The sequence below is a fragment of the Rhamphochromis sp. 'chilingali' genome, assembly GCF_963969265.1.
Source record: "Rhamphochromis sp. 'chilingali' genome assembly, chromosome: 14".
Lineage (NCBI taxonomy): Eukaryota > Metazoa > Chordata > Actinopteri > Cichliformes > Cichlidae > Rhamphochromis > Rhamphochromis sp. 'chilingali'.
In genome coordinates this window covers 20874401-20893250 of record NC_137941.1, presented here as the reverse complement: position 1 = coordinate 20893250, position 18850 = coordinate 20874401, and the positions used below count along the sequence as shown (strand labels likewise).

Sequence of the window (18850 nt, the reverse complement as noted above, 5' to 3'; positions counted from 1 at the left end):
CATGATATGAAGCACCTCAACTTCAACTATTTAATTATGTGTAATATACTGGAAAATGTATAACTACAGTGTTTTGTGTTTATTCGGGCTATTTTGTAACCTTGTAATATATTGTATTATTTGATTTAGTTCAGTTAGTTACTGTCCTAATGCTCCATATCACAAAGCTCAGATCATCTCAGACTAGTTTTTTGAACATGACAACAGGTTCACTGTGACCAAACAGTTTCTACAGTCACCAGATCGCAATCCAGCAGAGCACCTATGGGATGTGGTGTAACGCAAGACTTATGTCATGGATGCGCAGTCGAAGCATCAGCAGCAGCTGTGTGATGCTGTCATATCAACACTGACCAAACTGTATGAGGAATGTTTCAGGCGCCTTTTTGAATCAGCATCACGAAGAATTAAAGCAGTTATAAAGCATCCTGTGAGGTGCTCAGAAACCCCAGTCTTACTCTGTGTGATGTCAGAGAGACGATGTGTGATGACCACCTCGGCCCGTGTACTAACGGCAATACGAAAGATTCCACAAATAAAAACACAGAAATGTGAACAAAACAGGCCACATTCAAAGTTTACAAAACCATTAGAAACATTTATGAGAAAAAGAATTTTAACATAAGATTTTGTTTTTTGTTTTTTTTCAAAACTTGCCACCTGCATTACCCAGAATGCAACTCTCTAACATTAGTGGTGTGAATTCTCCTGTGTTGTACTCATAGGCACACAGTCTGTGGTTGCTACAAAGCTACAAAAAGGTCTGATCTGCAGTTTTCACCCCCAGCTGATGCTTATTCAAATGACATCCACAAAGCTTCCTGTGGAGCTAGTTTTTATACAACTTATTTTTAATATATGCACAAGTACTCCCAAACATAAAAGACTTTGATGTGTAAAATTGGCGATGTTCAACTTTAAAAACACTTTGGAATCATGTAAAATTCATGAGCGCTGAAAAGAAAGTACAAAAATACAAAAACCTGATACATTAAAGTCCCTGCAGGATGAACAGAGCTTATCCTGAAGCGTCCCTCCCTTGTATCCAAAAGATTTCATTGAGCAGTTCTCAGAAAGCTGTTATTATAATACTAAAAGCATCTGAATTATGAAGCTATGGATGAAAACTCTCTGAATGTGGACGCCTTTTATCCTTTCTTCTTGAATGGCAAAGCAAAAAAAAAAAAAAAAAAAAAAAAAAAAAGCAAAGGACGGCAGAGATGTGTCATTGGTAGAGGAGGAAGTCCTTGATACTGTGAGGGACAAAGAGGCTCGAGGCCCTGTGCAGACGACTCTTTCCGAGACTTCGACGAATACGTAAGCGACAGAGCTGAGACAGAGAGCAGGGACCTGGGAACAGGAGGCAGATCACAGCTGTTAATAAAAGGAAGTGAGGGTCCTCTATGTAAGTGCAAAAAGGTCAAAGGTCAAGGTCAAAGTTATTTATATAGGACATTTCCACACAGACGATGCTGCACAAAGTGCTTAACAATATAAAAATACCATTAAAAAGAAACAATGTAAAACAATAATAACAATATGAAATAATGACAGGACAATAACACACCTCTGCTCAGCAGTGCAGCTCTCACTGAGCTGTTTGGCTTCGACAGATCAAGAGGAGTCTTCGCCTCGGCGTTCCTGCGACACCCATCAGCTCCAAAGTCCAGGAGAAGATGCACAACGTCAGCTCCTCCCCCCAAAACTGCAGCATGCAGAGGACTGTCCGGCCCGCATCCGATCTGAACATCTGCTCCTGCTCAAACATGCAAACAGAGTTCAACACATAACAGCACGCAAATCACACAATTCTGATTAAAACCCATCCGTGTGTTGTAAGTGATTTATTGTTAAAGCAGCACGTCGTTATATATTAGCTACTAATAAAAAAGTTTTCAAAAATAAATCCAAAGCACAGCTCTGAATAGTTTTGAGACTGGCTGTTACGTCTGACAGGTTGGATTGATTAGAAAAGCTTTTAAACGTGTGCTGATGTGAACTGTGACACCGAGTTTCTGCTTCGATGGAAAGCGAAAGAGAGGAACTGCAGGGCGTGCCACTAAAAGTAACTCAGAGCCCAGCAGAAACAAAAAATGTCAGCTGTATTTAAATATTATATGGCTGGAACGAACGGTTCTGTCCTGTTGGTTCACCTTTGCTCGGCGATTATCGTTTCAAACGTGCAAAATCCAAGACAGACGTGTTAAATGTCAACTGACACCTTCAAGTGCCTCGGTTTGTCTGATAAGCAGAGCCAAACTCGAAGATATGCAGTCTAGTTTGAGCATTTAAGTCCCAAAGATGAAAGGCGGCACAGAAGAAAAGCTTCACAACTAAGTTATGTCAAAGGAAGAAATCCTCTCGTTTGAGAAAACACTAAATGAAATAATTAACTAATCATTGCACCTCTGACTCAGTTTAAGAATCAAGAAGTTGTTTTTTTTAAATCTGATTCTTTCTTTCTTTTACAACTGTATACAGCGAATAAAAGAGCTGTTACTGTGTTTGCTGAAACAACTGTTTGATAGACTGGTTTGTGTAATTAAAAGAGTGGAGTTTTTCATTAAAAAAAACTTCATCAGACTATTATACAGACTGGGCCTTGAAGTGCCTTAATTTTCATGACTGAAACAAACAAAAAGCAAAGGTGTGACTGGTGATTATTCCTGACTTATATTACCTGAATACAGCAGCACCTCTACGCAGGCTGCAGCCCGGGCCATGCAGGCAGAGTAGAGTGGCGTCCCAACGTCAGGCAGCTCCAGATCAATCTGAGCTCCACGGGCCAGCAGCAGCTCCAGGCACTCTCTGTGATCTGGAGGAGAAGATGACAAATGCTGACATGTAGTCCACATTCATAACCAGAAATTTCTTGTAAATGGATACCTTTGTGTACCTTTCTTGGCAGCCTCATGGATTGGAGATGCCAGCTGGTAGGTGGTGTGGATGGAGGCACTGTGCTGCAGGATGAGCTTGAGGCAGGCAGCGCTCCCGCTGCTGCAGGAATTGAAGAGAGGTGTGGCGCCATCTGTTGACACTGCCATTGCCTTGAGAATGATGTTTGTGAGGAAATGCATCCAAAAGAACGGAGTGTACCTCATTTATTTATTCATGCATGTGACTGTTACACCCCGGCCTAGGCAACCGGAGTGCAACACGAAAAAAAGTAAAAATAAAGAAAAAAAAAAAAAAAAAAAAACCACACAAAAAAACCCCACTAAAGCTCACCACCAAAATCCCAAAACGAAAGTATCGACAAATCTATTTACAGCTATTTACAACAAACTATTTATTTACAACAAAACACCAAACTATTTACAACACGGGGGAGATCGCGAACATGACACACTGAAACACAGGGCTTAAATACATAGAGGGAGCAATCAGGAAAATGGACAACAGGAGGGAAACACAGCTGGGGCAAATTAGAACTGACGAGACAGGGAAACGTAACCTGAAAACACTAAGATAACACAGACTTTCAAAGTAAACAGGAAACACATAACAGTCACGCCAAAAACAACACACTGACAACACCGAAACGTAACAGTGACACAAACATACACAAATGCTCAAACAGAGCAAACACACGAGACAACCAACAACTGAAGGCCTCTTTGCATGCAGATTTCAGCTCTGACCTTTCTCCAGTAAAATCTAAACTCTTCAGCAACAACACCAGATGTGGTTTAAAACGTGTGAAAACAAAAATCTGTGTTAAAGCGGGAGAATCTGTGAGTTCGCAAATGAGCTCAGCTCTTTTTGAACTGCACAATTTCAGGCATCCTGTAGTGAAATTTACAGGAAAGTGAGTACGATGCTCAAACCAATCAAATCAAGCAACTGAGGTGCAGATTTTTTCAGCTGTAAATTAATTGGTTTACCAAAAGAACTGCATTAACTATTTAAAAATTACAGCCATTTTTATAACATCCATCCATCCATGAGGTTATTGGGGCACTTACACATAAGCCCTCACTAATATTCTGATTATTTAGCTGGACAAGCTAATATAATTTTAAATATAGGGGTTGTTTTTAATACATGAAGGCCTAAAGTCCATTTGCTGGGTTTGCTCTCTTGTGACACAAGCCAAAGTCTTTTATATCAACTTAACAATGATAAAACGAATTGTTAGAGTCCCCCAACCCCCAGTGTTTTATTAGTGTATGTGAAGTTTAGGATTGAGTTTCAATCCATCAAATACTTTTCAAACCAAAAGTGAAGGGATCCACTTTCATGTATGATCAAAGCAATGAGACTGTACATAAATTCTTATCACTAAATACAAAATATCAGATAAAGTAATTCATCTTATGAGTGCAAAAATAATCTTTATTTGGAAAAAAAGACTTTAAATGCCTGCATTCCAACCCAAATGCTCTTAATTTAATATATTTTTTAAAAATGTAGCCTTTTCTGTAACCTCTTTAGGGTGCATCTGTACATAATTTCAAAGTTTTGAGGTTCTGAAACGTGTTTGAGACCATGCTAGCACAACAAAGGAGGGTTTACGATATGACGTTCTTATACTTCTGTGGGTTTTTCCTTTTGATGAAACCTTAATGCTAGACAAGTTAAACAGAATCATTTTCCAAGTCTTTGTTTGTCTAAGAAAGAAATACCAAGAGTGAGCGATGACCTAATTATCTCACGTCACATAAATCAAATGTATGCCTGGCCTCACATTTGTTTTGGGCAATAGCCAAATGATCTATAATCTCCATCAAGCATCAAGTTCAAAAAGGATAAGCAAAATAAAACTTGTGGGTTTCTTTGATGACAGAAAAATGTATCTGTTCCTTCTTACATTTGCTCCATTATCCAGAAGAAACTTGGCACAAGCGTAACGAGCCCCGAGGCAAGCCTCGTGGAGTGGCGTGACCCCGTCCATGGTGACTGTGTCAACATGGAAGCCCTGCAGGGAGAGATCAGAGGATTTTCATTTGACTTCTTTTCAAGAAGTCTTCGGGTTGTAGACTGTAAGTACTCGACGTACAAATCAAGATTTAAGATTACCTGAGCGATAAGGGCCCTGAGGTGGAGGAGTCTGCCCTGAAAGGCCGCTTCATGGAGCGGAGTTCTGTCAGACCAGAAGTCTGAGACACAGAGAATCAAATTAGTTATGTTTCCACATTCAGAAAGCACAAAGACCAAGACCACTGTAACCTCATCCACATACATACACACTTCTGGCAGGGCTGGACTGGGACAAAAAAAAAAAAATCAGCCCAGGCATTTTGACTAGAGACCGGCCCACCAGGTATTATAGGAAAAACCATAAAGCCTTTGAATGAAAACAAACGTTGTTGTGACAGTGATGTACACAGTCTTGTTGGTATATATGTATCAATCTAATAAACTTAAACCTACACCATCCTCCTTATTCTGGTATTCTAAACAGTACTTAGCCGAAACCCAAAGACTGCTTGGTTGAGTTAACTTCCTGAACTATCTACAACATATGGTGGAAACCTGAAATTAAGACAGAGAAGACTAGAGGTGAGACATGACCATTACTGAATATTAAAAATAATAAATGACAGATTTAGTGATATTTTCATAAACTATTTATTTACCACATCAATAAACAGCATGGCAGGGCAAAATATTCTTTCTAACATGGCAACCTTTTAAAAGTGAAAGGAGACAGAAAGACAAGTGAGAAAGAATAAAACTTAACTGACTTTTTGATGGCATTTTACACAAAGTACTAGTACAGTATCTAGAAAATGTGGGAAAATATTGGCATCATGTACAGTACTTTCTTCTGAGGAAATTGTGTTGGGACCCTGAAAAAAAACTTACTGCGTACAATAATGGATTTCTATAAATTTGACATCAGATGAAAACTTTGGTTGTAAGATTCGGATAATTATTTGTTAAAAGCTAGAAATTATAAATGAGAATAACAAAGAAAAGTATTTCTTTGTGCCCCCCTTTCCCTGTTAATGCCCTACCTGGCCCCATGGCAAAAGCCCCTGCACAGTTACCAGCTGTCAGCTACATAAAAAAAAAGGATCCTGGTGTTATTTGTCTCTCAGAAACAGTTCATAGCTTTCCTTCAACCCATTCATGTCACCTAAAAGGTAAACCTGTTGACAGCTCTGATGATTCAGTAAGGACATCTCCTGGTTTCATCTTCATGTTTCCCTCTCACCAGATAACCAAACCGACATCATGACCAGCAGCTTTTACTGCTGTGGCTCCAACAAACATCAGCTGATACTAGAAAGTGATATTAAATAAATTCTAACAACAGCTGATCAAGTTTAAAGGCGCTTCTGCTGTTTAACGCGACCCCCGCTAGTTTCCTCTTTCTGGCGCAAAGCGGGAGATAAACAAGCAAGAGAGAAAAGCCGATCAGCTGATCATTGATCAGTTTCATGATTGAAGTAGCAGCAGGAGAGAGAGGGAGGGGGAGAATGAGAGAAGAAGAGGCGGCTCTTTTTTTATTGTAGCTGAAGTACGGGACAAATCGCGTTTATTTTCAGCTCAATACAAACTCTGAATACCAGAGGATTCCGTTTTTTTACAGGACGGTAGGCAACTCTACTAACTAACCTTGAATAAAATAAAGTTCACTATCAGTAACATCATAGCACCCACCCAACTGTATAGAAACTCCGTCATGCTAGCTAGTACACAGTACGAGTTATCGTCACTGACTGTAAAAAGTTAGCACAACAAAAATAAACTGCACCTAAACTTGGTTTATATCTGACCCAGACAGACTGCAGGTCATAACTTCTTACCTGAAGCTCATTTCACCTGACAGCCGCCTTGGGTCACTCCACCTCCGCCTCCCCTTCCCCCCATCCACCTGCTGGCTTCCACCACTTGCCAATTTTACTGAATCTGTGAAAGCTCCACCATAGCCACTACCAAACAATTGAGCTATTTTTACACGTCTGCCAGCATCTATCCAATCCGCCACCTGTCACTGTTTACACGGTTAGGGGGGGGGGGGAGACAACAACAACAAAACATCGGCCCATTTAAACCAAAAATTACCATCGGTCCACCTGGACTGCCTGGACTGATCCAGCTAGCCAGTCCAGCTATGACTTCTGGTTTCTCAACATGACCCCCAACCCTAAAATGCTAAACCGGTTTCATCCCAGATTTTATTGTCTACAGCAGCATCAGACTTCACATGGACAGCTTTTAGGCCTGGAAACACTGATGCAAAAAAACCATACAGACATTAAACTCACCGGCCATCAGCGAGTTACACACCAACCCTCCGTAGATGGACAAAGGCCTCTCCCAAGGTTGCGACCACAGGGAAACGTCTGTTTGCACAGCAGCCATGGTGAAAACGAAACAGCAGCAGATTCCTTCACCTCCTTCACCCAGCCAGATACACAAACCTGAATCCGGCCTTCCTCACTCTCTTATCTGGGCCCTTGGTCACCTCCCCCACATTACCACCTTCCACCCACTCTCACCCCAGTGAATGGCCAGAGTTAACGGTATATGCATTACATTACAATAGCTGCTAGAATGATCATGAGGTGTCTTCAACAAAGCACTTAAAGACACACAGACCAGGACAAGCCCCATAAGACCCTTAAATATATTACTGCCACATGAACTAAATGAAATGCCTTAAACTAACAAAAAAAGTCCCTAGCTCCAACAGGAACATGTTGTCTTAACATTGAACACATGCTGAACTTCTTGATATGATGTTTGTTTCTGTCTTGCAAATCCCCGTCGCTGACCCTGAAGAGCGACACCTATTTATCAGCTCCTTTTTCACAAGTGTGATTTTTTTTGGCACTCTTCCTTACAATCAGATTCATCTACAAAACAAATATTTGTTTGATGCCTCTCCAGGATCTGCAAAAATTACATGTGAGAACATAGCACATGCCATATATATTAGAAAGTACACTTTGGTTCCCACGTTGGGTTTTCTGAAAGTTTACTTATCATTTGAAGAAAAGAAAAAAAAGAAGAAAAAAAAGCTCGCAGGTTTCAAAGGAGTGTCAATCATGAAAGCTACTTTTAGACGCTTCCTCATTCACAAATGTACCGCAGTAGGTAGGAGCGTGTACACCGCTGCACTACGGCATTCATGATAAACAAACATGCTCTGACACGCTTCACAAAACAGTGGATTTTATTTAAAAAACAAACTTTGAGGTCTCTCGATAAGTTACAGTAGCTTTGTTTCCCTGTGAGCTTACAAGCAGCCAGCCCTTTACCCTCTCTGTTCAATGTCATCTTTACATTTTCAAAAAGTGCTTATAAATTCGCAAGGTGTGCAACAAATTCCAGTTATTTAAAAAAGTCTCTTCCACCAACTCCCTTTTGGTGAGTAAATGTAAACAAAATGTTAGCCCGCACCATGAAGATCACATAGGAAACTTATATAAGCAGTTTGAAGAGAGGCAGAGGTGCTGAGAGGTCACTGTCATCAACTTTCTGTTTCTGTTGCTCTCTGTGGCACATCAGGAGTAAGCCTCATTTTTATGGCTCTTTTCCTGTCTCCACTGTCGCTGAGGGCCTGTGGCGTCGACGGCGAGATCCATGACCCCATCAGGCATCAGCCACTGCAGGAGCAGCAGGAAGAGGAAGTCCAGCACGGCCACAAACGCAAAGATGGAGCCAGCGACGGGGCCGCAGTGAGCCCTCAGCCTCCGTAACCGTCTGTCCAGGGGAAGAACTTCCTCTCCGACCACCCTGTCGTACACCTGACAGGGAAAAAACACATTGATCACCTGAGTGTCCTTCAGTAGTTAAACATGTAAAAACCACCACCTAGACATAAACTGGAATACATTTTTTAGGATTAGATTTGGATTTGTTTTAGAAATTCTAAATACTGATATAGACTTTTGTTGTTGTTGTTTTGCTGTGTTTATTTTTTAAAAATGCTGTGAAAGAAGAAGAAAAAATGGCTGATTGCAGAAACTTCTGTATGTTAAAAACATTTCTGGCTATTTGAATACAAGTTTTGAGAGTTCACAGGTTGTACCTGAATGTGCCGCGATGTTTCACAGGCCGGGCTCTGCTTACAAACTGACATTGACTTCAGAGTGCACTTTAACACACTGCTAGCTTTTTTTTTTTTTTAAAGGTAAGAAATAATGAATGAGCAAAGCTCGTCTCCAGGTTAGATGTGTTTGAGCATGTTGTACAATTAAAGAAAAAAAGGACACTCAAGATAAATTTGATGTGCCTCAGCTTTTTATCTCTTACCTCACAAGTTTCTAAGCATGATGCAAGAGAGAGAGTTTTTTGGAAATCAGATACTGTGGGAAATGTTTAGAGAAAACATGTTTACGCAAAGTCTGGTAATCTGGACGCCTTATCTGATGGTGCAGTCGTCCAATGAGTTATCTGATCAAGATTCAGAGTAGTTGCTGTTTTCAATTTATGAAAATGTCCTTGTGATGAAAGGGCACACCTGTGTCTTTTATTTTCCACAATAAAATGTTATGCTTTGATAGCATTTTCTTCAAAAATGTAAAACAAGCTGTTACATGCACACGGTCCAGTGTGGGTGTCTTTGGGGAACCTACTTTCTCGGTCCTCTCCGCAACATTCCTCCAGGTGTAGAGGTTTCGCACACGCATGTGATTGGAAGCAGGCGACGGGACGTTGCCCAATCGTTGCCGAGCGATGACCGCTTCCAGACCGGCGCACAATGAACGGACGGTGGGTTCACACAGGGTAATCAAACCCTCAGGTAACACCTCTGGAATGCCTCCCACACGAGTGCTAACCACCTAAGAAAACAGAGACAAAAAACAGATGCTGAAAAACACATACACACACGCAAAAAAGAGAGAACAGAAAAACAGAAGTTTTCCTGAAGTATAAAATATGTCATGGAATGATTATTAGCAAAATTCCACTGTGTGTGTTTGGCCTCAAGCTAAAACTAGCACCACAGCTCTGTGGACACCTGAAAAAGGAAGCTCTGCTGTACCTGGAACCTCAAACAGTGATGTCAGGGTGTACCCACTTTCATATCACTATGGTAACGTGACAATTTCAGTCAAAGATGTACAAAGTTATAAAGATTAGGAGTCATGGAAAATGAAATGCTAGCCACTTTATTAGGTACACCTGTTCAGCTGCTTGTTATAGCAAATATCTGATCAGCCAAAAAGAGGAAAATATTCCGTGCTCTGGAGTTCTCCGGGAGAAAATGCCTTGTTGATGTCAGAGGTCAGAGAACCTCTATCCTGCCTTGCATCAACAGTGCAGACTAATGTCGGGGTATTTTCTTGGCCCCTGAGGACCAGCTGAGCACTGATCTTAACTGAGTACTGTTGGTAATCATGTCAATTACTTCATGACCACAGCATGCCCACCTTATCATGGGTGCTTCCAGTAGGATAACACACAGTATCACAAAGCTCAAATCATCTCGAACTGGTTTCTTGAACATCACAATTAGCTCAAGTGGACTGAGCTTTGAGATTTGAAGAAAAGGGAGGTTCCCGTTGTGGATGTCCAGCTGTGTGATGCTATCATGACAGCTGCACGTCCACCATCCATTTCTGTGCCATGAAGAATTTAGGCAGTTCTGAAGGCAAAACAGTGTCTAACCCTGTACCTGCGAGGTGTACCTAATAAAGTGTCTGGTAAGTTTATATGACAGCAATCAACATCCAAAAGCTTCCCAAATAAACTCCACTTTACTGGAATATTACTAACAAAATAAAGTTAGAGTAAAGAATTCCATGTTTACAAACTGAATTGTCTTTAAAAACATTTTTATTGATAGATTAATTATTGATTGAGCTCAAGGTGTTAAAGATAAATGTGTATATAGGTATTTTTGTAAATATACACATCCAACAGCATTGTCTGTGAAGGTTCTCAGTCATCCAGGTCATCGTAGTCAAAGGAGCTTGCAAAGAAAAGCCTCTGGACTTCTTTAAGTTGCTTGAAGACGTTTCACCTCTCATCCGAGAGGCTTCTTCAGTTCTAAGGTCAAATGGTGGAGAGTCCCAGATATAAACCTAGTGGGAGTAACCCCCCACAGAGGGACAAAAGGACCCCCTGATGATCCTCTAATCGCCTGAGCCAAGGTGTGAAACTGGGTGTGGGTCCCAATCAGCCAGAGTTTCGGGTGTGTTCATTGTGAAACCTGGCCCCACCTTATCATGCGAATTCCTGAGATCAGATGGCCCAGGATGTGAGTGGGCGTTAAGGCGTCTGGGAAGGGATCTCCACTTTTAAATCACGTCTTAAAACCCACTTTTATTCCTTGGCTTTTAACCTCAGTGAGACTTAGTTTCTTTTTTAATGCAGTAGTTATTTAATTAATGATTTCACTCTTCTTTTATTTGTTTTTTATTTATATCTCATGTAATTTTATTTTACAGTTCCAATGTACAGCACTTTGTGTCAGCTGTGGTTGTTTTAAAGTGCTTTATAAATAAAGTTGATGATGATGATGATGATGGATTATAGATGGCAGAGAGTTGGTGTCGTAAACCCCCGCCTCTGTTCAAAGATGGTCGCTCACAGTGGACATAGATGGCTTCTTTCACTCCTCTTTCAAACCATCTGTCCTCTCTGTCCAAAATGTGAACATTGGCACCCTCTAAAGAGTGTCCTTTATCCTTAAGATGCAGATGGACTGCTGAGTCTTGTCCTGTGGAGGTGGCTCTTCTGTGTTGTGCCATGCGCTTGTGAAGTGGCTGTTTGGTCTCTCCAATGTAGAGGTCTGGGCATTCCTCGCTGCACTGTACAGCATACACCACATTGTTAAGTCTGTGTTTTGGCGTTTTGTCTTTCGGGTGAACCAGTTTCTGTCTGAGCGTGTTGCTGGGTCTGAAATGCACTGGGATGTCATGCTTGGAGAAAACTCTCCTGAGTTTTTCTGATACACCGGCTACATAGGGGATGACAATGTTGTTGCGTCTGTCCTTCTTATCCTCCCTCACTGGTGTCTGGTCTTCTTCTTCCAACAGCATTCACACTTTACACTATAAGTTGCTGCATTGTGCTTGTCTCCTTTCTTGCCCTGTGTTATGGCACAGTTCAACTTATGTTCAACTTTATGTCCAACCTACGTGTCCCAATAAATCACAGATAAAGAGTGGTTACTCATTGCGTCTTCCCATAAGCAATTATTTTTTGTGTAATCTCTGTACGCATATCTGTGTAAGAATCTGCAGAAAAGGGTATAACTCATCATACAGTCTGACTAAGAAAGTAAGAAGAAATTACGTTATTAAATGCCACCTGCGTGTGTTTCCCCGTTTTTTTCCCCATAGTTATGAAACCTGAGGATTCCCTCTAGTAGGAAAGAATAACAAACGGGCCTGTTTGTTAGCTCGAAGGCATTTTCATCCCAAAAGAAATTAAGCTCCCAATGTAATTTCTTTTGGAAATAACCTGGAGGTAAGAGGATTCTCTCATGGATTCTCAGGTTACTTTTTTCCATCTGTAGGTCTAACGTCACGAAATAACAAGAATGACATTTCCAGTTTCTGTTCCTCCAGCGATAAACCACATTAAGTTCCACTGTGATGCGGTTAGCTGCTGTCTGGCATTTGCCGCTCTTACATAAAGGTCTATCCTCCCTCTCCCATGTCTCCCTCATGTACTTCAGTTTTTTTTAAGCAGCGGTATGAGATGAGCTGCACACGCCCACGGCGAATCTGCCACAAGAACACTTCAGCATCTTCAACTGAGTTGTGCCGGCTCCGCTTGGCCGAATGGGCTTTCACAGAGCTGCTTCTGTGATCTGAAAGTGCCTCGTCTTGATAAAGTCTAATTTTCATTATTACATTATTATATATTCTATAAAAAACTAAAAGTTTATCTGCATTTTCTTTGCTTAGATTTGTGACATGAACTGAGCTTAAGGTCTAAAGATTCAGTGTTAGATCTGTCGCCCCTCGGATGACTACTGGGGGCAACTTAGGTCAAATATTGGCCTGTTTCCAATAAAATGACTGGTTGTGCATCAGAAGATGTCATTATCTTAAGAGATTGGCACGCTAAATGGTAAGTAAACAAGATGTTAAAATTGATACTATGATAAAGCTAGAGGGAAATATTGCACCATGTAATGACAAGCATGTACAAGTTTACCCCCACAATCTAATAACATCATGTAGCTAATCTGGTTAAACCATCCTTCAGGTTGTGGCATGTTTGTAGCAGCAAGATGTGCCCTCTCCCATTTGTATTAAAGAAATATTCTCAAATGTTTGGTGTGTTTATCTCAAAAAAGCTGTTTCACTTAAAGTGAAATAAGGAAATCCTGACACCGAGAGTCACTGCTACCGGACTTCATATCATTGACCTTGTGTATCAATGACAGATCTGTCAGACAGCAGCTAACCCCATCACAGTGGAACTTAACGTGGTTTATGGCTGGAGGAACAGAAACTGCAGCAAACCTGCAGTCCACAGCTGGCTCCTTCCACAATGGCCATGCAGAACGCTTCAGTGAGCGACGTGTTGAGGAAGATGTGGCCTTGAACCAAAACCCCACGCACATCTTTGTGCTCCAGAGCGCCCAGCAGACGTACCCTGTGCAGATCAAAACACAGTGGTAGCACCTTTACTCAGGAACCCAGTGATTGACCCTGGGTTTATCTACTAATCTACAATCATTTCCAGGTGTTGAATAAACGTAAAGGAAACACAAAACAATGGCAGTAAATTCCAGTTAATTAAATTCTATAACAGTGTTGGTTCTTCAATATACTACAGAAAGTTTCTTTATATGAGATTTGCTCCTGTGGTAAGAAAAGTAAACTAAAGCTGTAACACAGACACGATTTAATATACAAATACTTAGACATGCTTTAATAGATCCTGAAAGATGCCGACATCATTATCTCAGGAAATAAGCGCATCCAGCAGTACCTGTCATGTAGTTGGTATTTCTCCCTCACTTCCTCCAGAACAATTCTCTTTGGTCCCTCTCCGCCAATCAGGAAGTGGAGGTAAGGATGTTTGAGACAAAGCTCCGGGATTATTCCACCAAGAAGATCAATTCCTGCAAAGAAGGAAAGAAAGTGAAGACTTCCTTCCACTATTAGAGTGATGCAGTTCTCTACTGAACTTCATATGGAAAGCAAAGGCAATGGCTATTTTAGTTACATAGTACATTTCATTACATGTAACCTTGAGGTTCTTAACATAGAAGGTAAATACATCAAAATAAGAGTAAGTCTATAATGTCTTAAGACAGTGAAAACAACAAACTTTACAAAGAGATAAAGTCCAAGTTTCTCACTCTCACACACACACACACACACACACACACACACACACACACACACACACACACACACACACACACACACACACAATAAGCCCGTGCTTTTGTTTGTCGGCACAGATGCAAGCCATCTTGGGTCAGCAGGCACCTTGTTCCAAAGAACACATCTACAGTAATGGTAAGTTTTCTTGGCATGCTTTGATCTTCTTCTGAGAACAGTTAAAAGATCTACGCCTGATAACCTGAGAGGTCTAGGTGTAGTGTAACTTATTGCACTGGGAGGCCAAACCAGTGTGAGTTTTATGAACCAATAAAAGGATTTTTCAGGTAATTCTGCATTAAAATTGGATGCAGTTGTTCACATTAACCCAAACAACCATCTGGCTCACTCATGCCGCTCCGGAACAACAAATTCTTCCCTGATGACGGGACTGTGTTTAGACTGTTGACTTTTGCTTAAGCGGGTGAACACAGGATACGCACACACACACACACACACACGTACACTGACACAGATGTACACTCATTACCCTACACCATTCCAGACACCCCAGATGCTTGCTACCCACCTGATGTAGACAGCAGGTCTGTCCAGCGACTGCAGGACAAGACGACTGCTGTCTGCACCGGATCATTCCTTACCCCATACCCTCCCCCGTTGCATGTCACGTCCTTTTACATGGTGTAAGATGTGAATATTCATGTGCTTTTTTGTGCTGGTGTTTTTTTACTGTCCTCAAACTGGTCTCCCAGTAAGGAGCCCAGTTTGAGTAGAGTTCTTTTTTTTCCTCCCCTTGTCCCTGACGTGTATACTTTCACTGTTTTCTTTTTGGCGCGGCCACATCTGCAGCCTGATTCTGATTCGTCTCTGTTCAGTTCTAAAACATTTTGAGAAATCCAGAAGTTAATGTCATCAACGAAGCTCACTGGTTTATGAACAGAAGTAAATGATAGGAGCAACTGTATCATCTATGCAAGACTGACAGGATGTATTATGATTTTTTATGAAAGTGCCAAGTGGGAGCACTAAGAATTAAAGAGTAATGGACCGAGAACTGATCCTTGAGGAACCCCACTTGAATTTTTATTTCTGTAGCTCTAAAACTATTAAGTGAAACAGAGCTACATATACTGTGCCCTTTAAGCCCAGGTTTGATTGCACATTTTTCTTTCCAGGGATGCTTTTCCTGAACTAGCAGAGCTTCCAGCATGTTTTACAAATGACTGTTTCTCTCTCCTGCCCGTCTTGGTAAATGGTAAATGGCCTGTATTTATATAGCGCTTTACTAGTCCCTAAGGACCCCAAAGCGCTTTACATATCCAGTCATCCACCCATTCACACACACATTCACACACTGGTGATGGCAAGCTACATTGTAGCCACAGCCACCCTGGGGCGCACTGACAGAGGCGAGGCTGCCGGACACTGGCGCCACCGGGCCCTCTGACCACCACCAGTAGGCAATGGGTGAAGTGTCTTGCCCAAGGACACAACGACCGAGACTGTCCAAGCCGGGGCTCGAACCGGCAACCTTCCGATAACAAGGCGACCTCCCAACTCTTGAGCCACGATCGTCTTCACACATAATAACAATGATTTTAACTAAAAATGTCAAATTTGGATCCTTCACCCATAAGAGCTGCTGACACTCATTTGCAGTCCAGTTCTTGTGTAATTTGGTACTCTTCCACTGACATTATTTTTGATAAGTTTTCAGTGAATGGTAGGTACATGGATCAGCTGATGGTCCAGGTGCATCTCTCTCTTACTGTATCAGATCTGTTGGATTTTTTCCTGTTTCTTAAGCACATCACTTTCAGGTACTCTTCATCTGCTGTAGACAGATTTTTAAAGACTGTCACTTATTCTTTTGTCCTCCACTTCTCCAGTTTCCTCAAATGTAAGGACACACTACACACCATACCAAGATATCCTAAGTTTTAAGCTACTTGAAAAATAAAGTTGGGTGGCTCCAAGGTTATTATCGTTAACGAAAACTAACGAAATAACGAAAACTAGAAGTGAAAAAACATTTTCGTTAACGGAAATAAAAAGAAAAAGAAAAAAAGGAAAACTAACTAAAACTGTAATGAGTGTTCACAAAACGAACTAAAATTAACTGAATTTATAGCAAAAATGTGTTTTTTACTTGTTTTAGGGTGAGGGCCTGAACAAAGGACTGTGACCTATTCAGCATAGCACCTTGCTGCTTCAAGTAGATGCAACAGCGTCTAAAACAAATTTCTCAGTACCTTTCCGATAGACGAGACGGCTGATGACAACAATTGTGATCCTGTCATCTTGTCGCTGGGAGGGGTCTGGTGTGAAGTCTGTAGGATCGACAGCGTTGGGAATAACGGACACTATCTCTGGGTCGAGTGCTGCGCGTAGAACTGTGTTCTCCTTACTTGTGTAGGACACACACACAATGTGGTTGGTGTCACACAGCGACACAGTCAGGAGCTTGTTGGTCAGGACAGAGCTGAGGTCAGCAAAGCCAAAGAGCGAGTGGTCAGTGAAAACCTGCAAATGACAAACACTCTTTAGCAATTTAAACAGCATCATGTTAGAAACACGGGAAATTACCTGAATCACCTACTGTGTTAAGACCCATGGTCTTAGCGTGGAACAATGCATCATGGGCCATGGCAGAAAAGGAGCTGTGTGCATGCACGACGGTGATGCGCTCCCTGACAAACACACAGCGCATCAGCGGGAGACTGTGGAAGCAGGTGGTGGCTGTGGACTGGTTGTACATCACTTGCAGGGGCAGGTAGTATACCTTCAGGCCATTGGTCAGGTACCGGACACCCTTCCTCCTGCCGTAGGCGTGAGTGACAATTACCACCTTGTGCCCCTTTTCAATCAGGCACTGGGAGAGTTGGTAAATGTGACTTTCTACTCCTCCCATGTTTGGATAGAAAAAGTCAGACACCATGCAGATGTTGTGCTTCCTGCTGTGGACTCTGGCAGCCTGTGCAGAAACTCCAGAGTTTCTCTGAGATGAAGGGTTATTCCCTGCTGCCACTTTCCGGCGCTGACCCATGGTATGCTTCTTGAGTGTCTCTGTACTTGATCAGTGCTTAAAGAAATAGTTAATAGTTAACAATAAGTATAATTCTAATGGATTATGTGTTGTATGGGTTTTGACTTTTGCTGCCATGATGCCAAGTCTTGGAAAGGAGATTTGAATCTCAATGAGATTTTTACCTGGATAAATAAAGGATTAATAATTAAAAAAAATACTGGGAAAAAAAAAGAGGCTTCCCATCAGTGACTTTTTAAGCTAATCATTTTTCAAAGTAAATATATTTGACCTGAATCAGCTGAATTGTTGGTGAAAAAAAGTATTATAAAGTAATATATTAACAAAAAAAGGGCGATAGATATATTATTACATGAGCACCCAGATTCTCACTCAATGAAGGGCACCAGCGTCCTGTGACCTTGAATTGGATAAGTTGTTAAGAAAACGGATAGAGGGGTCAATTGATAATATATTTTTTATAAGCATTCTATTGTATAGTCTACTGATATTTATAATTTTTTTAAAAATCATGGTACGTTCAAAGCCTAAAGTAATATGGGCATTCTGACACTGGTCTTTGACCTGCAAGTGTTGCTGTGGCTTTAACTTCTTGAGTTTTTATCCTCTTCTACCTGCACCTTGGAAACACTTGTAAGGGCAGAAAACTTTGCTGGGTCCACCTGTCCTGAAATGTGATTCCATTGTTTTTATTAGAAACACACAAAAATCTCACCACTACACGTCGACACCTCTCTGACAGTGTCAACAAAGCCGCACATTAAAACTTTGCAGCCGATTTGTAGCCGAGATGTTCAATTTTATTTAACATTTAAAAAGTAGGAATAAAGAAGAAACCTTTTGACCCTTTGCCTTGGTCATTGTCATCCAAAGTAACCTTTGCAGCGCAGTCTGAATAGGCTTGTATCCATATCATCACATACATGTTTGCACAGTGTGTGGAGGTTCGATATCAGCTCACAGACAACCCCAAACCGAGAGTACTGCCATGTCTATAAGTTCCCTACTTCTACCCATTAACACAAACCGAAATAAAACACTTGAACGGATTTGCTGATGTGAGGTAGCAAACTCCTCTAAGCTCCAGTGCATTTAGGCTTTACACTTGTTCGCATTATGTATAAACGTCATGGAGACAAACACCTCTTCGCATTTAACCTTAACAAGCATCGCAGCGAACCGCTTTCACAGTCCAACCTGCCTTACCGTGGGTGGAAAGTCAGTCTTTTTCCAGATTTGATTTCATTTCTACATGCTAGCCCCGAGCTAGCCACTTAGCCGCCTGTTACTTCCTGGTGTTTTCTACGTCACTGGGAACGTGGTAGCTGACGTATGCTGCAAGGAAGTGAAACTATATGTGACATTTAAACTTTGAGGGTTTTGTTTTTTTTTACAAGTAAAATAAAACCAAAGGTTAAGATTCGTTTTTCTTTCATACTTACTTGTTATAAACGTCTTTAAGTGCGAATGCTAAATCCAGAAATTATCACCATGCATGTTTTTTGTGCTTTGTTGCTGTTGTTGTTTTAATATTGTTAAAGTCACACAATAAAGTGAAGTAATGGGGACGATTTACTTACACACTTTTATT

General features: G+C 41.2%; 2 protein-coding genes across 5 annotated transcripts; both read right to left on the bottom strand.

Moving 5' to 3' along the window:
• Nucleotides 1-660: 660 nt before the first annotated feature.
• Nucleotides 661-7437, bottom strand: asb11 (ankyrin repeat and SOCS box containing 11). The gene is made up of 7 exons (XM_080902831.1): nucleotides 7218-7437; nucleotides 5020-5099; nucleotides 4811-4918; nucleotides 2897-3047; nucleotides 2681-2815; nucleotides 1568-1756; nucleotides 661-1350 (listed from the first exon to the last, which is right to left on the bottom strand). The coding sequence occupies exons 1-7, from the start codon at nucleotides 7312-7314 to the stop codon at nucleotides 1226-1228; spliced, it is 885 nt and encodes a 294-aa protein (XP_080758957.1). The 5' UTR covers nucleotides 7315-7437; the 3' UTR covers nucleotides 661-1225.
• Nucleotides 7438-8100: 663 nt separating this feature from the next.
• Nucleotides 8101-18588, bottom strand: piga (phosphatidylinositol glycan anchor biosynthesis, class A). Of its 4 annotated transcripts, XM_080903634.1 has the most exons (8): nucleotides 18466-18588; nucleotides 16813-17295; nucleotides 16622-16736; nucleotides 16466-16543; nucleotides 13855-13987; nucleotides 13383-13515; nucleotides 9534-9740; nucleotides 8101-8702 (listed from the first exon to the last, which is right to left on the bottom strand). In XM_080903634.1, exons 2-8 carry the CDS (start codon nucleotides 17257-17259, stop codon nucleotides 8460-8462), a joined length of 1356 nt encoding a protein of 451 aa, XP_080759760.1. In that variant the 5' UTR covers nucleotides 17260-17295; nucleotides 18466-18588; the 3' UTR covers nucleotides 8101-8459. The 4 variants fall into 4 exon arrangements, with proteins under 4 accessions (XP_080759760.1, XP_080759758.1, XP_080759759.1 ...); XM_080903632.1 differs by having other exon boundaries at nucleotides 16466-16736; XM_080903635.1 differs by having other exon boundaries at nucleotides 8102-8702; nucleotides 16466-16736; nucleotides 16813-17032; nucleotides 18466-18546.
• Nucleotides 18589-18850: the final 262 nt, after the last annotated feature.

Bases quoted from the DNA above. Each gene is read 5' to 3' on its own strand.
- piga (XM_080903632.1), bottom strand. From the start codon at position 17,259: ATGGGTCAGCGCCGGAAAGTGGCAGCAGGGAATAACCCTTCATCTCAG. The intron at 13,516-13,854 runs GTACTGCTGGAT...TGATCTGCACAG, and splicing joins AAATACCAACTACATGACAG to GGTACGTCTGCTGGGCGCTC. The intron at 9,741-13,382 runs GTTTGCTGCAGT...CTGTTTTCTTAG, and splicing joins GAGCCAGCTGTGGACTGCAG to GTGGTTAGCACTCGTGTGGG.
- asb11 (XM_080902831.1), bottom strand. From the start codon at position 7,314: ATGGCTGCTGTGCAAACAGACGTTTCCCTGTGGTCGCAACCTTGGGAG. The intron at 3,048-4,810 runs GTAAGAAGGAAC...ATCATTCTCAAG, and splicing joins TTCTGGATAATGGAGCAAAT to GCAATGGCAGTGTCAACAGA. The intron at 2,816-2,896 runs GTACACAAAGGT...CTTCTCCTCCAG, and splicing joins CCATGAGGCTGCCAAGAAAG to ATCACAGAGAGTGCCTGGAG.